We start from the raw sequence: 15,291 nt of genomic DNA, 5'->3' as shown, positions 1-15,291 counted from the left end.
AAAATCCTTGGTTTTCCCCCTAAATTCCCAATTTTCCACCCAAAATTCCCCAAACTTTTCCTTTTCCCAACAAAAAATTCCCAAAATTCCAATTTTCCTCCCCAAATCGCCCCAAATTCCCATTTTCCCACCCCAAAAAATTCACCAAAATTTTTGCATTTTCCACCCAAAATTGCCCCATTTTGCCCAAAATTCCCATTTTTCCACCCAAAATTCCAATTTTTCCCGCCCAAAATTGCCCAAAAATTCCAATTTTTCCACCCAAAATTCCCATTTTCCACTCAAATTTCCCCAAATTTCCCATTTTTCCACCCAAAATTCCCATTTTTCCACTCAAATTTCCCCAAATTTCCCATTTTCCACCCAAATTCCCCAAAATCCCCCATTTTTCCACCCAAATTTCCCCAAATTCCCATTTTTCCACCCAAATTCCCCCAAAATTCCAATTTTTCCACCCAAAATGGCCCAAAATTCCCATTTCCCTCCACAAAATTCCCCAAATTCCCATTTTTCCACCCAAAGTTCACCAAATTCCAAATTTTCAACCCAAAATCCCCAAAATTCCCATTTTTAACCCAAAATTGCCCAAAATTCCCATTTTCCCACCCAAATTTCCCTCAAATTTCTGCTTCCCCGCCAAAAAGACTCAAAATTCCCATTTTTAACCCAAAATTTCCCCCAAAATCCCCATTTTTCCACCCAAATTCCCCCAAAATTCCAATTTTTCCACCCAAAATTCCCCAAAATTTCCATTTTTGGGTAAAAAAAACCCCAAAATTTTTCAAAAATTCGTTCAAAAATCGTTAAAAAATCGCCAAAATTCCGTTTTTAACCCTTTTTTCCCCGTTTTTTTTTTCGCTTTTCGGTGGGGGGCGGAGCCTGACCCCACCCCCGCCCCTCCCCCACCCTTCAAACCCCCTCAAATTTTGGGTTAAAAAACCCCAAAAATTTTCAAAAATTCGTTAAAAAATCACCAAAAAATCGCTAAAAATTCCATTTTTAACCCTTTTTTCGCCGGGTTTTTTTTTGGTGGGGGAAGTGGGGGAGGGGCCCCGGGGTGGGGGAGGGGGCCTGAGTCACTCCCGCCCCTCCCCCACCCTCAAACCCCTCAAATTTTGGGTTAAAAAACCCCAAAAATTGGTTAAAAAATCGCCAAAAATCCGTTTTTAACCCTTTTTTCGCCGGGTTTTTTTTGCCGGGGAGGTGGGGGAGGGGCCCCGGGGGGGTGGGGGGCGTGGCCTCGGGGTGGGGGAGGGGCTCACGGGCTCGGCGGCATTTGCGGAGGATGCGCTCACGGAAGGAGGCCAGAGGGTGATGGGGGCGCGGTCGAAGCTCCGGACCAGGGAGGCCACCTGGGGGTGGGGGAGGGGCGGTTAAAGGAGGGGGGGGGAGGGGTGGGAGCCCCTCCCCCAGCCCTGGAAAAAGGGGGGGAAAAAATGGGGTGGAAAATGGGGGAAAATGAAGGGAAAATGGGGGAAAAAATGACACAAAAATGACCCAAAAATGGTCCCAAAATTGATCTAAACTGGCCCCAAAAATGACACCAAAATGATCCTAAAATGGTCCCTAAAATGGTCCCAAAAATGGCCCCAAAAATGACTCTAAAATTACCCAAAAATGGCCCAAAAAATGATCAAAAAATGATTTCAAAATTACTTTAAATGACCCCAAAAATGACCCAAAAACTCACCTAAAATGACCCAAAAAAAGGGTCCCAAAATTGATCTAAACTGGCCCAAAAAATGAACCAAAAAAGACCAAAAAATGACTCCAAAATGACTCAAAATGGCCCCAAAAATGACCCAAAAATGGTCCCAAAATTGATCTAAACTGGCCCAAAAATAGGGCTCCAAAATGGCCCAAAATTGGCCCCAAAAATGGCCCCAAAAATGACTCCAAAATGACCTCAATGGAGCCAAAAAATGATCAAAAAATGATTTAGAAATTGCTTTAAATGGCCCCAAAAATGGTCCCAAAAATGACCCAAAAAACTCACCTAAAATGACCCAAAAAAGGGTCCCAAAATTGATCTAAACTGGCCCAAAAAATGAACCAAAAAAGACCAAAAATGGCTCCAAAATGGCCCAAAAAATGACTCCAAAATGACCCAAAAATGACCCAAAAATGTCCCAAAATTGATCTCAACTGGCCCAAAAATAGGCTCCAAAATGACCCTAAAATGCCCAAAAATGGCCCCAAAAAATGACTCTAAAATGACCTCAATTGAGCCAAAAAATGATCAAAAAATGATTTAGAAATTGCTTTAAATGACCCCAAAAAATGGTCACAAAAATGACCCAAAAAATGGTCCCAAAATTGATCTAAACTGGCCCAAAAAATGACACAAAAAGAGCAAAAAATGGCTTCAAATGGCCCTAAAATGGCGCAAAATGACCCAAAAAATGACCCAAAAATGACCCAAAATGAGATGAAAAATTGATTTAAAAATTGTTTCAAATGAGCAACAAAAGGGGACCAAAATGGTCTAAACTGGCCCAAAAAAATGACACAAAAAAGAGCAAAAAATGGCTTCAAAATGGCCCTAAAATGACCCAAAAAATGGTCCCAAAATTGATCTAAACTGGCCCAAAAATAGGCTCCAAAATGACCCTAAAATGGCCCAAAATGACCCAAAAAAAGACTCTAAAATTACCCAAAAATGACTAAAAAATGACCTCAATTGAGCCAAAAAATGAGCAAGAAATTATTAAGAAATTGCTTTAAATGACCCCAAAAAATGGTCACAAAAATGACCCAAAAAAGACCAAAAAAATGGCTTCAAAATGACCCTAAAATGACTCAAAATGACCCCAAAAAATGGCCCAAAAATGACCCAAAAATGGTCCCAAAATTGATCTAAACTGGCCCAAAAAATGACACAGAAGAGACCAAAAAAATGGCTTCAAAATGGCCCTAAAATGACCCAAAAAATGTCCCAAAATTGATCTAAACTGGCCCAAAAATGACACAAAAATGATCCTAAAATGGTCCCAAAAATGGCCCCAAAAATGGCCCCAAAAATGACCCAAAAATGGCCCAAAAAATGATCAAAAAATGATTTCAAAATTACTTTAAATGACCCAAAAAATGGTCCCCAAAAATGGCTTAAAATGGACTAAAAAATGCTCATAAAATGACCCAAAAAAATATTTCCAAAAATGGCTCAAACTGGCCCAAAAATGACACAAAAATGGCCCAAAAAAAGGCCCAAAAATGACCAAAAATTGCCCCAAAATGGCCCAAAAATGAGTCTAAAAGAGCACAAAAATTGTCCTAAAAATGACCCTGAAACAGCCCAAAAATCAATCAAAAATGACCCAAAATGGCCCAAAAATGACCCAAAAAAAATCTTTAAAAGGCCCTAAAATGGCTCTGAAAATGGCCCAAAAATTACCTAAAATGTCTCAAAAACGGCAGAAAAAATTGTACCAAAATGAGCAAAAAATGACCCAAAAAAAGCCCAAAAAATGGCCCAAAAATGACCAAATTTGACCCTAAAATAACCCAAAAAATGGTCCCAAAACGACCCAAAAATATTCATTAAATGGGCCAAAAAAAGCCCCTAAAATGACCCAAAAATCCCAAAAATTTCCAAAATTGCCCAAATTGACCCAAAATGACCAAAATAACGCCCCAAAATTGTCCAAAAATGACCAAAATCACCCAAAAATGGCTAAAAATGGTCCAAAAATGACCCAAAATTCACCCAAAATCGCCCAAACCCGCCCCCATTTAAGCCACGCCCCTTTTTGTGACCTCATTGATGAGGTCATCGTCGTCGTCCTTGACCTCGATGCTCATTGGCTGCCGCGGGAAGCGCTCGAAGACTTCGACCAATCGGGGAATGCGGCGATCGCAGCCAGAGGAGAACGAGCCTGGAGGGGGGCGGGGCTTAAATAGGGGCGGGGCTTGGCTGGAGGGGGCGTGGTCAAGTCTCCTTTAGGCCACGCCCCCAGGCAAAAAAACCCGGAAGTTCTGGGTCGTGAGGGAGGGGAGGAAATGCCCAAAATTCCCAATTTTAACCCCAAAATTCCCAATTTTAACCCTAAAATTCCAACTTTAACCCCAAAATTCCAAATTTTAACCCCAAAATTCCAAATTTTAACCCCAAAAAATCCCAATTTTCAACCCAAAATCCCCAATTTTAAGCCCAAAATTCCCAATTTTAACCCCAAAATTCCCAAATTTTCCCCCAAATTTCCCAATTTTAACAGGAATTTTCTTTCAATTCCCAATTTCTGAACCCAAATGTTCCCAAAATTCCCAATTTTAATCCCCAAAATTCCCAATTTTAACCACAAAATTCCCCATTTGAAACCCAAAATTCCAAATTTTAACCCCAAAATTCCCAACTTTAAACCCAAAATTCCCCCATTTTAAACCCAAACTTCCCAATTTTAACCCCAAAATTCCCAATTTTAAACCCAAAATTCCAACTTTTAACCCCAAAATTCCCCATTTTAAACCCAAAATTCCAAATTTAACCCCAAAATTTCAACTTTTAACCCCAAAATTCCCAATTTTAAAACGCAAAATTCCAACTTTAAACCCAAAATTCCCAATTTTAACCACAAAATTCCCCATTTTACACCCCAAAATTTCCCAATTTTAACCCCAAAATTCCAACTTTTAACCCCAAAATTCCCAATTTTTAACCCCAAAATTTCCCAATTTTAACCCCAAAATTCCAACTTTTAGCCCCAAAATTCCCAATTTTAACCCTAAAATTCCAAATTTTAACCCTAAAAATCCCAACTTTAACCCAAAATTCCAAATTTTTAACCCCAAAATCCCCAACTTTAAACCCCAAAATTCCAAATTTTAACCCCAAAATTCCCAATTTAAAACGCAAAATTCCAACTTTTAAACCCAAAATTCCCAATTTTAACCCCAAAAATTTCAACTTTTAACCCCAAAATTCCAACTTTTAACCCCAAAATTCCAAATTTAAACCTAAAATTCCAACTTTTAACCCCAAAATTCCCAATTTTAACCCCAAAATTCCCAATTTTAACCCCAAAATTCCCAACTTTAAACCTAAAATTCCAACTTTTAACCCCAAAATTCCAAATTTAAACCACAAAATTCCCCATTTTCAACGCAAAATTCCCAATTTTAACCCCAAAATTCCAACTTTTAACCCCAAAAATTCCCAATTTTCAACCCAAAAAATTCCCCAATTTTTTCCCCAAAATTCCAAATTTTTAACCCCAAAATCCCCAATTTTTGACCCCAAATTTTCCCCAAATTCCCATTTTTCGCCCCAAAATTCCCAATTTTTGGTCACCTGGTGCAAACGTCACCTCCAGGGGGCTCCCGGTACGGGGGGAGGTCCTGGGGGAGGCCGAAATTAACCCTTAATTAGCCTTAATTAGCGTTAATTAATAGTTAATTAATTATTAATTAATGATTAATTATGGTTAATTAGTATTAATTATCGAGATAAATTAAAATTAATATTTAATTATAGGCTATTAATTATCACTAATCGCCATTATTATGAATTCATTAACACTAATTAGCTCTAATTAGCCCCAATTAACGTTAATTACCATTAATGAGCCCTAAATTAACTCCTTAATATAATTAATTACCGTAATTCAAACAATTAAATTAATGCAAATGATGGCATTAATTGAGTCTTATTTACATAAATTACCATGAATTTAATTACCTGATTTAATTATGATATCAATTAATTTCTTAATTAATACAATTTAACGCCATTAATTACCCCTTTATTCCCATTAATTAGCAATAATTCCCATTAATTTCCACTAATTCCCATTAATTAGCAATAATTCCCACTAATTACCGTTAATTACCAATTATTTCCACTAATTACTGTTCATTACCATTCATTACCACTAATAATTATTAATATCATTAATTCCCATTAATTCGCACTAATTAGCATTGATTTTCGATAATTACCATTCATTGCCATTAATTACCGCTAATTTATAATTTATTAAGATTAATTACCCTTAACTGCCATTAATTTGTACTAATTATCCGTAATTACCATTAATTACCGATAATTTGTGTTAACAGCCATTAATGACCACTAATGACCATTAATTAGCATAAACTCCCATTAATTAGCATAAGTATCCTCTAATTTAATTCCCTAATATAATTAATTAGTTGGAAAATAATTAATTAACTCATCAAATTTTTATTCCATTAGTTACCCGGCATTAATTACCATTAATTTAATTACCATTTAATTTAATTACCAGTAATTTAATGTCCTAATATTATTAATTAACACTAGTTTAATCAATCAGCTATTACAACTTAACACCATTAATTACCCCTTAATTACCATTAATTACAACCAATTTATTGACCTAAGTTAATTAATTAACCTTCCATTAAATTCATTAATTAATACAATTTAGCACCATTAATTCCCCCGAGATTACCGTTAATTACAACCAATTTAATGACCGAATTTAATTAATTACCACCCATTAAATTCTTTAATGTAATTTAACACCATTAATTACCCCTTATTAGCATTAATTACAACCAATTTAAAGACCGAATTTCATTAATTACCACCCATTAAATTCATTAATTACTAAAATTTAGCACCATGAATTCCCCCTTAATTACCGTTAATTACAACTAATTTAAAGACCTAATTTACTTAATTACCACCCATTAAATTCATTAATTAATACAATTTAGCACCATTAATTATCCCTTATTACCAGTAATTTCATCCAATTTAATAACCTGATTTAATTATTACCACCCATTAAATTCATTAATGTAATTAATTACCCATTAATTACCCCTTAATTACCGTTAATTACAACCAATTTAATGACCTGATTTAATTAATTACCACCCATTTAATTGATACAATTTAACACCATTAATTACCCCTTAATTGCCGTTAATTACAACTAATTTAATGACCTAATTTAATTATCACCCATTTAATTAATTAATGCAATTTAACACCATAATTTCCCCTTATTAGCATTAATTACAACCAATTTAATTACATGATTTAATTAATTACCAACCCAATAAATTTAATAACTAATACAATTTAACACCATTAATTTCCCCTAATTACCATTAATTACAACTAATTTAAAGACCGAATTTAATTAATTACCACCCATTAAATTCATTAATTACTAAAATTTAGCACCATTAATTCCCCTTAATTACCGTTAATTACAACTAATTTAATAGACCTAATTTAATTAATTACCACCCATTAAATTCATTAATTAATACAATTTAACACCATTAATTTCCCCTTAATTGCCGTTAATTGCAAATAATTTAATTTCGTAATTTAATTAATTGCCACCCATTTAATTAATTAATACAATTTAACACCATTAATTTCCCCATATTATCATGAATTACAACCGTTTTAATAGACCGAATTTAATTAATTACCACCCATTAAATTCATTAATTAATATAATTTAACACCATTAATTTCCCCGTATTACCATTAATTACAACCAATTAATTGACCTAATTTAATTAATTTCCATTCATTAAATTCCTTAATTAATACAAATTAACACCATTAATTTCCCCTTAATTACCGATAATTACAACCAATTTAATGACCTAATTTTGATTCATTAAATTCATTTATTAATACAATTTAACACTATTAATTAACCATGAACTACCATTATTTCCCCCTCATTACCACTAATTACCACTAATTACCACTAATTACCACCACCCATTAATTACCCCTAACCCCCCCAATCCCCGCTAATTAACCGACCCTAATTAATCCCTTACCCCGCCCATTCCCCATTAACCCCATTAATCAACCCCTAATTAACCCCACCCCCTCAATTCCCGTTAATTATCGCTAATTAACAATCAATTAACGAACCTTGTAATCGATTTTGGTGACGTCAAGATGGCGGCCGCTCTGTCGCGACAGCTCCCGGTCGTGACAGACGACGACGACGCCGTCGCGGGTGCGGCGCACGTCCAGCTCCAGCCAATCACAGCCCTCGGACACCGCGCTGGGGGCGGGGCCAAGGGAAAAGGGGGCGGGGTTAGCAAATGCAGCCAATTACAGAGCTCGGGGTTTATGGAAGGGGTGGGGCAACAGGAAAAGGGGGCGGGGCTTAATAATCAGGCAATTAGAGAGCGAGGAGGGGGTGGTGGGGGCGTGGCTAAAGGAAAGGGGCGGGGCTTAGAGATTGTGCCAGTCATAGATCGTTAAGATGGCGGTGGGGGCGTGGCCAAATAAAAGGGGGCGGGGGTTAGAGATAGAGGAAATTAGAGCGATCTAAGATGGCGGTGGGGGTGGAGCCAATAACAAAGGGGGCGGGGCTTAGAGTTACAGGAAATCAGAGCAAGCTGAGATGGGGTGGGGGCGTGGCCAAATGAGAGGGGGTGGGGCTTAGATTTCCAGGAAATTAGAGCAATCTAAGACGGCTGTGTGGGCGTGGCCGAAGAAAAGGGGCGGGGCTTAGAGATTGAGCCAGTCATAGATCTTTAAGATTGCTGTGGGGGCGTGACCAAGAGAAAGGGGGCGGGGCTTAGAGATACAGGAAATTAGAGCGATCTAAGATGATGGTGAGGGCGTGGCCAAAAGAACGGGGGCGGGGCTTAGAGTTACAGGAAATTCGAGCAATCTAAGCTGGCGGTGGGGGCGTGGCCAATAAAAAGGGGGCGGGGCTTAGAGTTACAGGAAATTCGTGCGATCTAAGATGGCGGTAGGGGCGTGACCGGAAGTAAGGGGGCGGGGCTTAGAATTACAGGAAATCGGAGCCATCAGCGATTGAGCTGGGGGCGTGGCCAAAAGAAAGGGGGCGTGGCTTAGCGTTACTGGAAATCAGAGCCATCTGCGATTGGGGTAGGGGCGTGGCTAAAGGAAAGGGGGCGGGGCTTAGAGGTTGAGGCAGTCAAAGCTCTAAGAGATGGTGGTGGGGCGTGGCCAAAAGAAAAGGGGCGGGGCTTAGAATTACAGGAAATTAGAGCCATCTGAAATTGGGGTGGGGGCGTGGCAAATAAAAAGGGGGCGGGGCTTAGAATTACAGGAAATTAGAGTCATCTGAGATTGGGGTGGGGGCATGGCTAAAGGAAAGGGGGCGTGGCTATAAAGAAAGGGGGCGTGGCCTCACTGCTCAAAGGCCTCCATTGTGTTCTCGATCCGCTCCCCCGCACCTACAGGGGTTAATGAGGGATAATTAAAGGTTAATTAGGGCTAATTAAGGTTCATTAACTCTAATTAAGGGGCTTCAATTGTTCCTCTTTTTCCCATGCCCCCCCTCCCCTTTAGCCACGCCCCCACATCAAACTCCTCCCCTTTTAGCCCCGCCCCTTCCCTACTTAGCCACGCCCCCTCTCATTAGCCACGCCCCCTTTCCCTTCCACCACCCCTGACCCCCCTCCTTTTACAAGCCCCTCCCCCTTTCCCATCCCTCCCCCACCCAAACTCCTCCCCCTTAGCCCCTCCCCCTTTAACCCCGCCCCCTCCACATTAAACCACGCCCCTACTTTTTAGCCCCGCCCTCTCTCTCAACCCATTCCGTTTAACCCCTTCCCCTCCCCCACCTCAAAACCCCTCCCTCCTTCCCCCCCTCTCGCCCCTCCCCCTTCCCAACCCCTTTCCCTTCACCCCCGCCCCCTCCCCTTTAGCCCCGCCCCCTCTCTTAAGCCCCTCCCGCTCATTTTTTAAGCCACGCCCCCTCTCACCTCCCCTGTGCGCCACCGCCCTTCCCGGCACCGCCAATTTCGGCCCTTCCGAGCCCCTCCGGGCAATGGCGGCCACCAAAACCCCCCCGAGCGCCACCAAAACCGCCCCGAGCGCCACCCCGAGCGCCAGCGCCGCCATGGCTGCCCTCCCGGACTGGTCTGGACTGGTTTGGACTGGTTTGGACCTGTTTTGGGCGTGGCCGCGCACCTGTCTCAGGTGTTTAACTAATGAGTGCCTCGGTACCCACAATGCATTGCGGATAGTAGGGGTTGCTTCCGCCTCGTTACCCACAATGCATCGCGAGGACTAAACTAGACGGAAATGCCTCGGTACCCACAATGCCTTGCGGAAACGAAGCGTTGCTTCCGCCTCGCTACCCACAATGCATCGCGGGAGAAATTTCCGCGGTCTAATAGGGAAGGGACCCAAACTGGGAGCACTGAGAGCTCAAACTGGGAGCACTGGGAGCTCAAACTGGGAGACCTGAGAGCTCAAACTGGAAGCACGGGGAACCCAAACTGGGAGCATAGCGGAAACGGCGGTTACTTCCGCCTTTGTACCCACAATGCTTTGCGAAAACGTGTCTTGAAGTAATGCCTCGGTACCCACAATAAATTGCGGAAATGGGGGGTTGCTTCTGCCTCGCTACCCACAATGCATCGCGAGAGAAATTTCCGCGTTTTAGTTGGGCCGGGGCTCAAACTGGGAGGACTGGGAGCCAAATTGAGAGCACTGAGAGCTCAAACTGGGAGCACTGGGAGGCAAATTGAGACCACTGGGAGCTCAAACTGGGAGCACTGGGAACCCAAACTGGGAGAACAGCGGAAATGGTGGTTAGTTCCGCCTCGGTACCCACAATGCTTTGCGAAAACGTGGTTCTTTAAGTAATGCCTCGGTACCCACAATGCATTGCGGAAATGGGGGGTTGCTTCCGCCTCGCTACCCACTATGCATCGCGGGACAAATTTCCGCGGCTTAATTGGGAAGGGGATCAAACTGGGAGGACTGGGAGCCAAATTGGGAGCACTGAGAGCTCAAACTGGGAGCACTGTGAGGCAAATTGAGACCACTGGGAGCTCAAACTGGGAGCACTGGGAACCCAAACTGGGAGAACAGCGGAAATGGTGGTTAGTTCCGCCTCGGTACCCACAATGCTTTGCCAAAACGTGGTTCTTTAAGTAATGCCTCGGTACCCACAATGCACTGTGGAAATGGGGGGGTTGCTTCTGCCTCTCTACCCACAATGAATCGCTAGGGAAATTTGCGCGTTTTAATTGGGAAGGGGCTCAAACTGGGAGCACTGGGAGCCAAATTGGGAGCACTGGGGCTAAAACTGGGAGACCTGAGAGCTCAAACTGGAAGCACGGGGAACCCAAACTGGGAGCATAGCAGAAAAGGCGGTTACTTCCGCCTTTGTACCCACAATGCTTTGCGAAAATGTGTCTTGAGGTAATGCCTCGGTACCCACAATGCTATGCGAAAATATAGGGTTGATTTTGCCTCCCTACCCACAATGCATCGCGGGAGAAATTTCCGCGGCTTAATTGGGAAGGGGCTCAAACTGGGAGCACTGGGAGCTCGAACTGGGAGCACTGGGAGCTCGAACTGGGAGCACAGGGAGCGCAAACTGGGAGCACAGGGAGCGCAAACTGAAAGCCCAAGCTGGGAGCCCAAACTGGGAGCACTGGGAACCCAAACCGGCAGCATAAGAAAAATGGCGGTTACTTCCGCCTCGGTACCCACAATGCATTGCGCAAAAAAGGGGAATTTTTTCCGCCTCGGTACCCACAATGCACCGCGGGAACGGTGAAACCTTCGGCGTTGCACTGGGAGCCCCTCCTCGCTCAAAAACCCCTGAATTTATGCAAATCTATGCAAATCAACCCCACTCTAAACCAGCTTTTACCCAAGGACGTCAGCACAATAGGCCAATAAAGAATGTTTATTGCTGTTATGTAAATTTATGCAGATAAACTCCATACCAAAGGTGCTTTCACCCAAGTATGACATCACCACAATATGGAAATGAGGAATGTTTATTGCCTTTATGCAAATTTATGAAAATCAACCCCATCCCAAAGCCACCCTCACTCAAGGATGATATCAACACCATATGCAAATGAGGAATGTTTATTGCCTTTATGCAAATTTATTCAAATGAGCATCAGCACCACCCTCTTCCGCCTCCATTTAAGGGCCTAAAGGCGCCGTGGCCTCAACCAATCAGAGCCAGGCTGTGCTAATTTATGCAAATCCATGAAAAAGAAGCGGAGGCGGAAGAATTTGGTATGCAAATTTATGCTAATGAGCCGCGCTCCTCCTTCCACTGCTCAGGGGTCAGCGTTCGCTGCTCCAGGGCGTGGATCCGACTCAGCTCCTCCTTTAGCGCATCGTTAACGAGCCTGTGAGTTAATTAGCCGCTAATTAACACCATTACTGAGTTAATAAACCTTTCATTACCACCCTCATTAATTCCCTTCGCTTAATTCATTATTTGATCCATTAATTAATGCATCCATCCATTAAAACCCCTCATTAATCCATAATGATTAATTAATTAATCTATAATTAATCCATCCATTAAAACCCCTCATTAACCCTCACATGTAATTAATCCATTAATTAAAATCCCTCAGTATGCCCCTAATTGCTTTAAGCCCCGCCCACCTTTTTAAAGACCAACCCTTTAAGCCCCACCCCTTTCCATAAGCCCCACCCCTTTCCCATTTAAATCCCATTTAAGCCCCACCCATTTCTCTATTCCAATGCAGTTTAAGCCCCGCCCCTTTCCTTCCCTATTTTTACCTCATTTAAGCCCCACCCCTTTCCCCACTTGAAATTGTTTAAGCCCCACCCACTTCCCTTCTTTAAACTCCAATTAGGCCCCACCCATTTCCATTTAAATCCCCATTTAAGCCCCACCCCTTTCCCCTTCAACCCATTTAAGCCCCGCCCCTTTCCTCATTCCAACCCCACTTAAGCCCCACCCACTTCCCCTATTTCAACCCCATTTAAGCCCCACCCCTTCCCCATTTAAACCCCATTTAAGCCCCGCCTCTTTCCTCATTCCAACGCCACTTAAGCCCCACCCACTTCTGCTATTTAACCCCATTTAAGCCCCGCCCCTTTCCCATTTCAAACTTATTTAAGCCCCACCCATTTCCCCTTAAACCCAATTCAAGCCCCACCCCTTCCCATTAAATCCCATTTAGGCCCAACCATTTCCCATTTCAACAGCATTTAAGCCCCACCCACTTCCCCTATTTCAACCCATTTAAGCCCCACCCCTTTCTATTCAAATACTCTTTAAGCCCCACCCATTTCCCCTTTAACCCAATTTAAGCCCCACCCCTTCCCCATTTAAACCCCATTTAAGCCCTGCCCCTTTCCTCATTCCAACCCCACTTAAGCCCCACCCACTTCCCCCATTTCAACCCCATTTAAGCCCCACCCCCTTCCATTAAAATCCCATTTAAGCCCCACCCATTTTCCCTCTTACCCAATTTAAGCCCCGCCCCTTTACCATTTAAACCTATTTAAGCCCCACCCTGTCCACCTTAAAACCAATTTAAGCCCCGCCCCTTTCCTCATTCCAACCCCATTTAAGTCCCACCCACTTCTCATTTCAACCCCATTTAAGCCCCGCCCCTTTCCCATTAAATCCCATTTAAGCCTCACCCATCTCCCATTAAAGCTCCGCCCCTTTCCCCTTTAACCCCACACAAGCCCCGCCCCTTTCCCCATTAAAACCCCTAATTCAAAGCTCCTCCCCCTTCAGGCCCCGCCCCCCTTTAGGCCCCGCCCCCACCGGTGCCTCTGGAGGGTCTTGAGGCCGCGGAAAATTCCGGAAACGACGAAAACGCGGAAGCTGCCCTGGCACAGCTCGGGGGAGTCCTGCACCTCCTGCAATTAATTAGCGCTAATTAATGCTAATTAGCATTCATGAACCCCCTCCTCCGCCCCGTGAATAATAATTAGGTAATTAAGTAATAATTAGGTGTTGTTGTCTGGTAATTAATGGCTGATAAATGATAATTATAACACATTAAATTATAATTATTTGGTAATTAGAAGCAATTGATTGATAATTAGCATTAATTACCCCCATTACCTCTTATTATACTTAAAGCTGTAATTAATAAATTTAATTACCACCATCAACCACTAATTAATACCAATTAAGTACTAATTAACCCTTAATAATGGCTAATTAAAAGTTATCAGCAACTAATTAGCAGCATTTCGACATTAATTAAAACTAATTAACACCATTAGGCTTCTAGTACAACTGCAATCTAATAATTAATATAAAATGTTGGTAATTAGAGATATAACACCCCAACCACTAATTACCATTAATTCCGTGCTAATTAACACCTATTACATGCTAATTAGTAGTTGTTACCAACTAATTGGCACCAATTCATCACTAATTAACACCCATTATAACCAATTGACATCTGAAAAACACTAATTAATAACAATTAATCACTAAATAAAAGCAATTAGCCGCTAATTACCGGCCCTTAGGCCCTAATTATCACGACTTAATCACTAATTACCAAGTCTTAATTATTAATTAGGATCAATTAGCCACTAATTGCTTTCCCAAATTACTAATTAACCCCCATTACCTACTAATTAACAGCGAAAAGGCGTTAATAAGGAGCTAATTAGGCAGTAATTAAGTCACTTATGGGGTTAATAAAAACCGTAATTAACACTAATTCATTAATGCTAATGAAGCACTAGCCCTCACAACTGCTGTTAATTAAGCCCCTATTTAACCCCTCCACCTCTTAATTAACCCCTCCCAGCACTAATCAACCCCCCCACTCCTCAATATTACCCTAATTAGCCTAATTAACTCTAATGAACCCCTCCCCCTCCGAATTACCGCCCCCCAACCGCTAATTAACCGCCATCCTGGCAAATAACCGCCCTCCCAAACCTAATGAACCCGCGGTCGGCGCTAATTAGCGCTTAATTAATTGATTAACGAATTAATTACCACGTGTTCGGCCTGGAGCCGCTCCTGGAGCCGCAGCCGCAGCTCCTCGGCTGTCGGAGGCTCCATTACCGCTTCCGCCTGCGTCACTTCCGCTCGGCGCGGGGCCTTACGGGTACAGAGGCGGAAACAGAAGAAATGCATTGTGGGTAACGTGGCAAAAGCGAACGAGTTACAGAGGATTGTGGGTAACGAGGCAAAATTGGGGTTCTTTGCGCAAGGGTTTGTGGGTAACGAGGCGAAGTTAAGCGCTGCCATAACCTGAGGGCCCAGTGTGCGACCATAACGGAAAAATGACATCACTAAAGGCACCAGTGACACCAGTAAGGACCAGTTCGGGATGGGAACGGACCAGTAAAAACCAGCATGGGACCGGTAAAGGAAAAATGACGCCATTAAAGGCACCAGTGACAGCAGTAAAAGGTGGAGAGGGCCAAAATTCATGCCAGTAAAAGGGATCGCGGTGCATTGTGGGTACCGAGGCAGAAAACCCACCACTTTACCGAGGCGGAATTCACCCGCAGCCTTCTCCCGCAATGCATTGTGGGTACCGAGGCAAAACTGCCGCCATTTATAC

General features: G+C 42.4%; 2 protein-coding genes across 2 annotated transcripts; both read right to left on the bottom strand.

Annotated features, from left to right (window-relative positions):
• Positions 1-1,228: 1,228 nt before the first annotated feature.
• LOC143691925 (uncharacterized) lies at positions 1,229-9,982 on the bottom strand. The gene is made up of 6 exons (XM_077170962.1): positions 9,706-9,982; positions 9,132-9,174; positions 7,889-8,024; positions 5,288-5,334; positions 3,757-3,875; positions 1,229-1,352 (listed from the first exon to the last, which is right to left on the bottom strand). Exons 1-5 carry the CDS (start codon positions 9,842-9,844, stop codon positions 3,770-3,772), a joined length of 471 nt encoding a protein of 156 aa, XP_077027077.1. The 5' UTR covers positions 9,845-9,982; the 3' UTR covers positions 1,229-1,352; positions 3,757-3,769.
• A 1,651-nt stretch (positions 9,983-11,633) lies between these two features.
• On the bottom strand, positions 11,634-14,870 carry LOC129134581 (bolA-like protein 2). Its single transcript, XM_054654255.2, has 3 exons — positions 14,718-14,870; positions 13,515-13,609; positions 11,634-12,108 (listed from the first exon to the last, which is right to left on the bottom strand). Exons 1-3 carry the CDS (start codon positions 14,856-14,858, stop codon positions 12,003-12,005), a joined length of 342 nt encoding a protein of 113 aa, XP_054510230.2. The 5' UTR covers positions 14,859-14,870; the 3' UTR covers positions 11,634-12,002.
• Between the last annotated feature and the right edge of the window lie 421 nt (positions 14,871-15,291).

The sequence above is a fragment of the Agelaius phoeniceus genome, chromosome 37 (assembly GCF_051311805.1).
Source record: "Agelaius phoeniceus isolate bAgePho1 chromosome 37, bAgePho1.hap1, whole genome shotgun sequence".
Classification (NCBI taxonomy): Eukaryota; Metazoa; Chordata; class Aves; order Passeriformes; family Icteridae; genus Agelaius; species Agelaius phoeniceus.
This window is presented reverse-complemented; position numbering and strand designations above follow the sequence as displayed.

Excerpts from the sequence above, each read along its gene's own strand:
- LOC143691925 (XM_077170962.1), bottom strand. The coding sequence starts at position 9,844 with ATGGCGGCGCTGGCGCTCGGGGTGGCGCTCGGGGCGGTTTTGGTGGCG. Across the intron at positions 8,025-9,131 it reads ACAATGGAGGCCTTTGAGCA|CGCGGTGTCCGAGGGCTGTG; the intron begins GTGAGGCCACGC and ends CCCCGCCCCCAG. Across the intron at positions 5,335-7,888 it reads TCACCAAAATCGATTACAAG|GACCTCCCCCCGTACCGGGA; the intron begins GTTCGTTAATTG and ends GGCCTCCCCCAG.
- LOC129134581 (XM_054654255.2), bottom strand. The coding sequence starts at position 14,858 with ATGCATTTCTTCTGTTTCCGCCTCTGTACCCGTAAGGCCCCGCGCCGA. Across the intron at positions 13,610-14,717 it reads GGCTCCAGGCCGAACACGTG|GAGGTGCAGGACTCCCCCGA; the intron begins GTAATTAATTCG and ends AATTAATTGCAG. Across the intron at positions 12,109-13,514 it reads AAGACCCTCCAGAGGCACCG|GCTCGTTAACGATGCGCTAA; the intron begins GTGGGGGCGGGG and ends ATTAACTCACAG.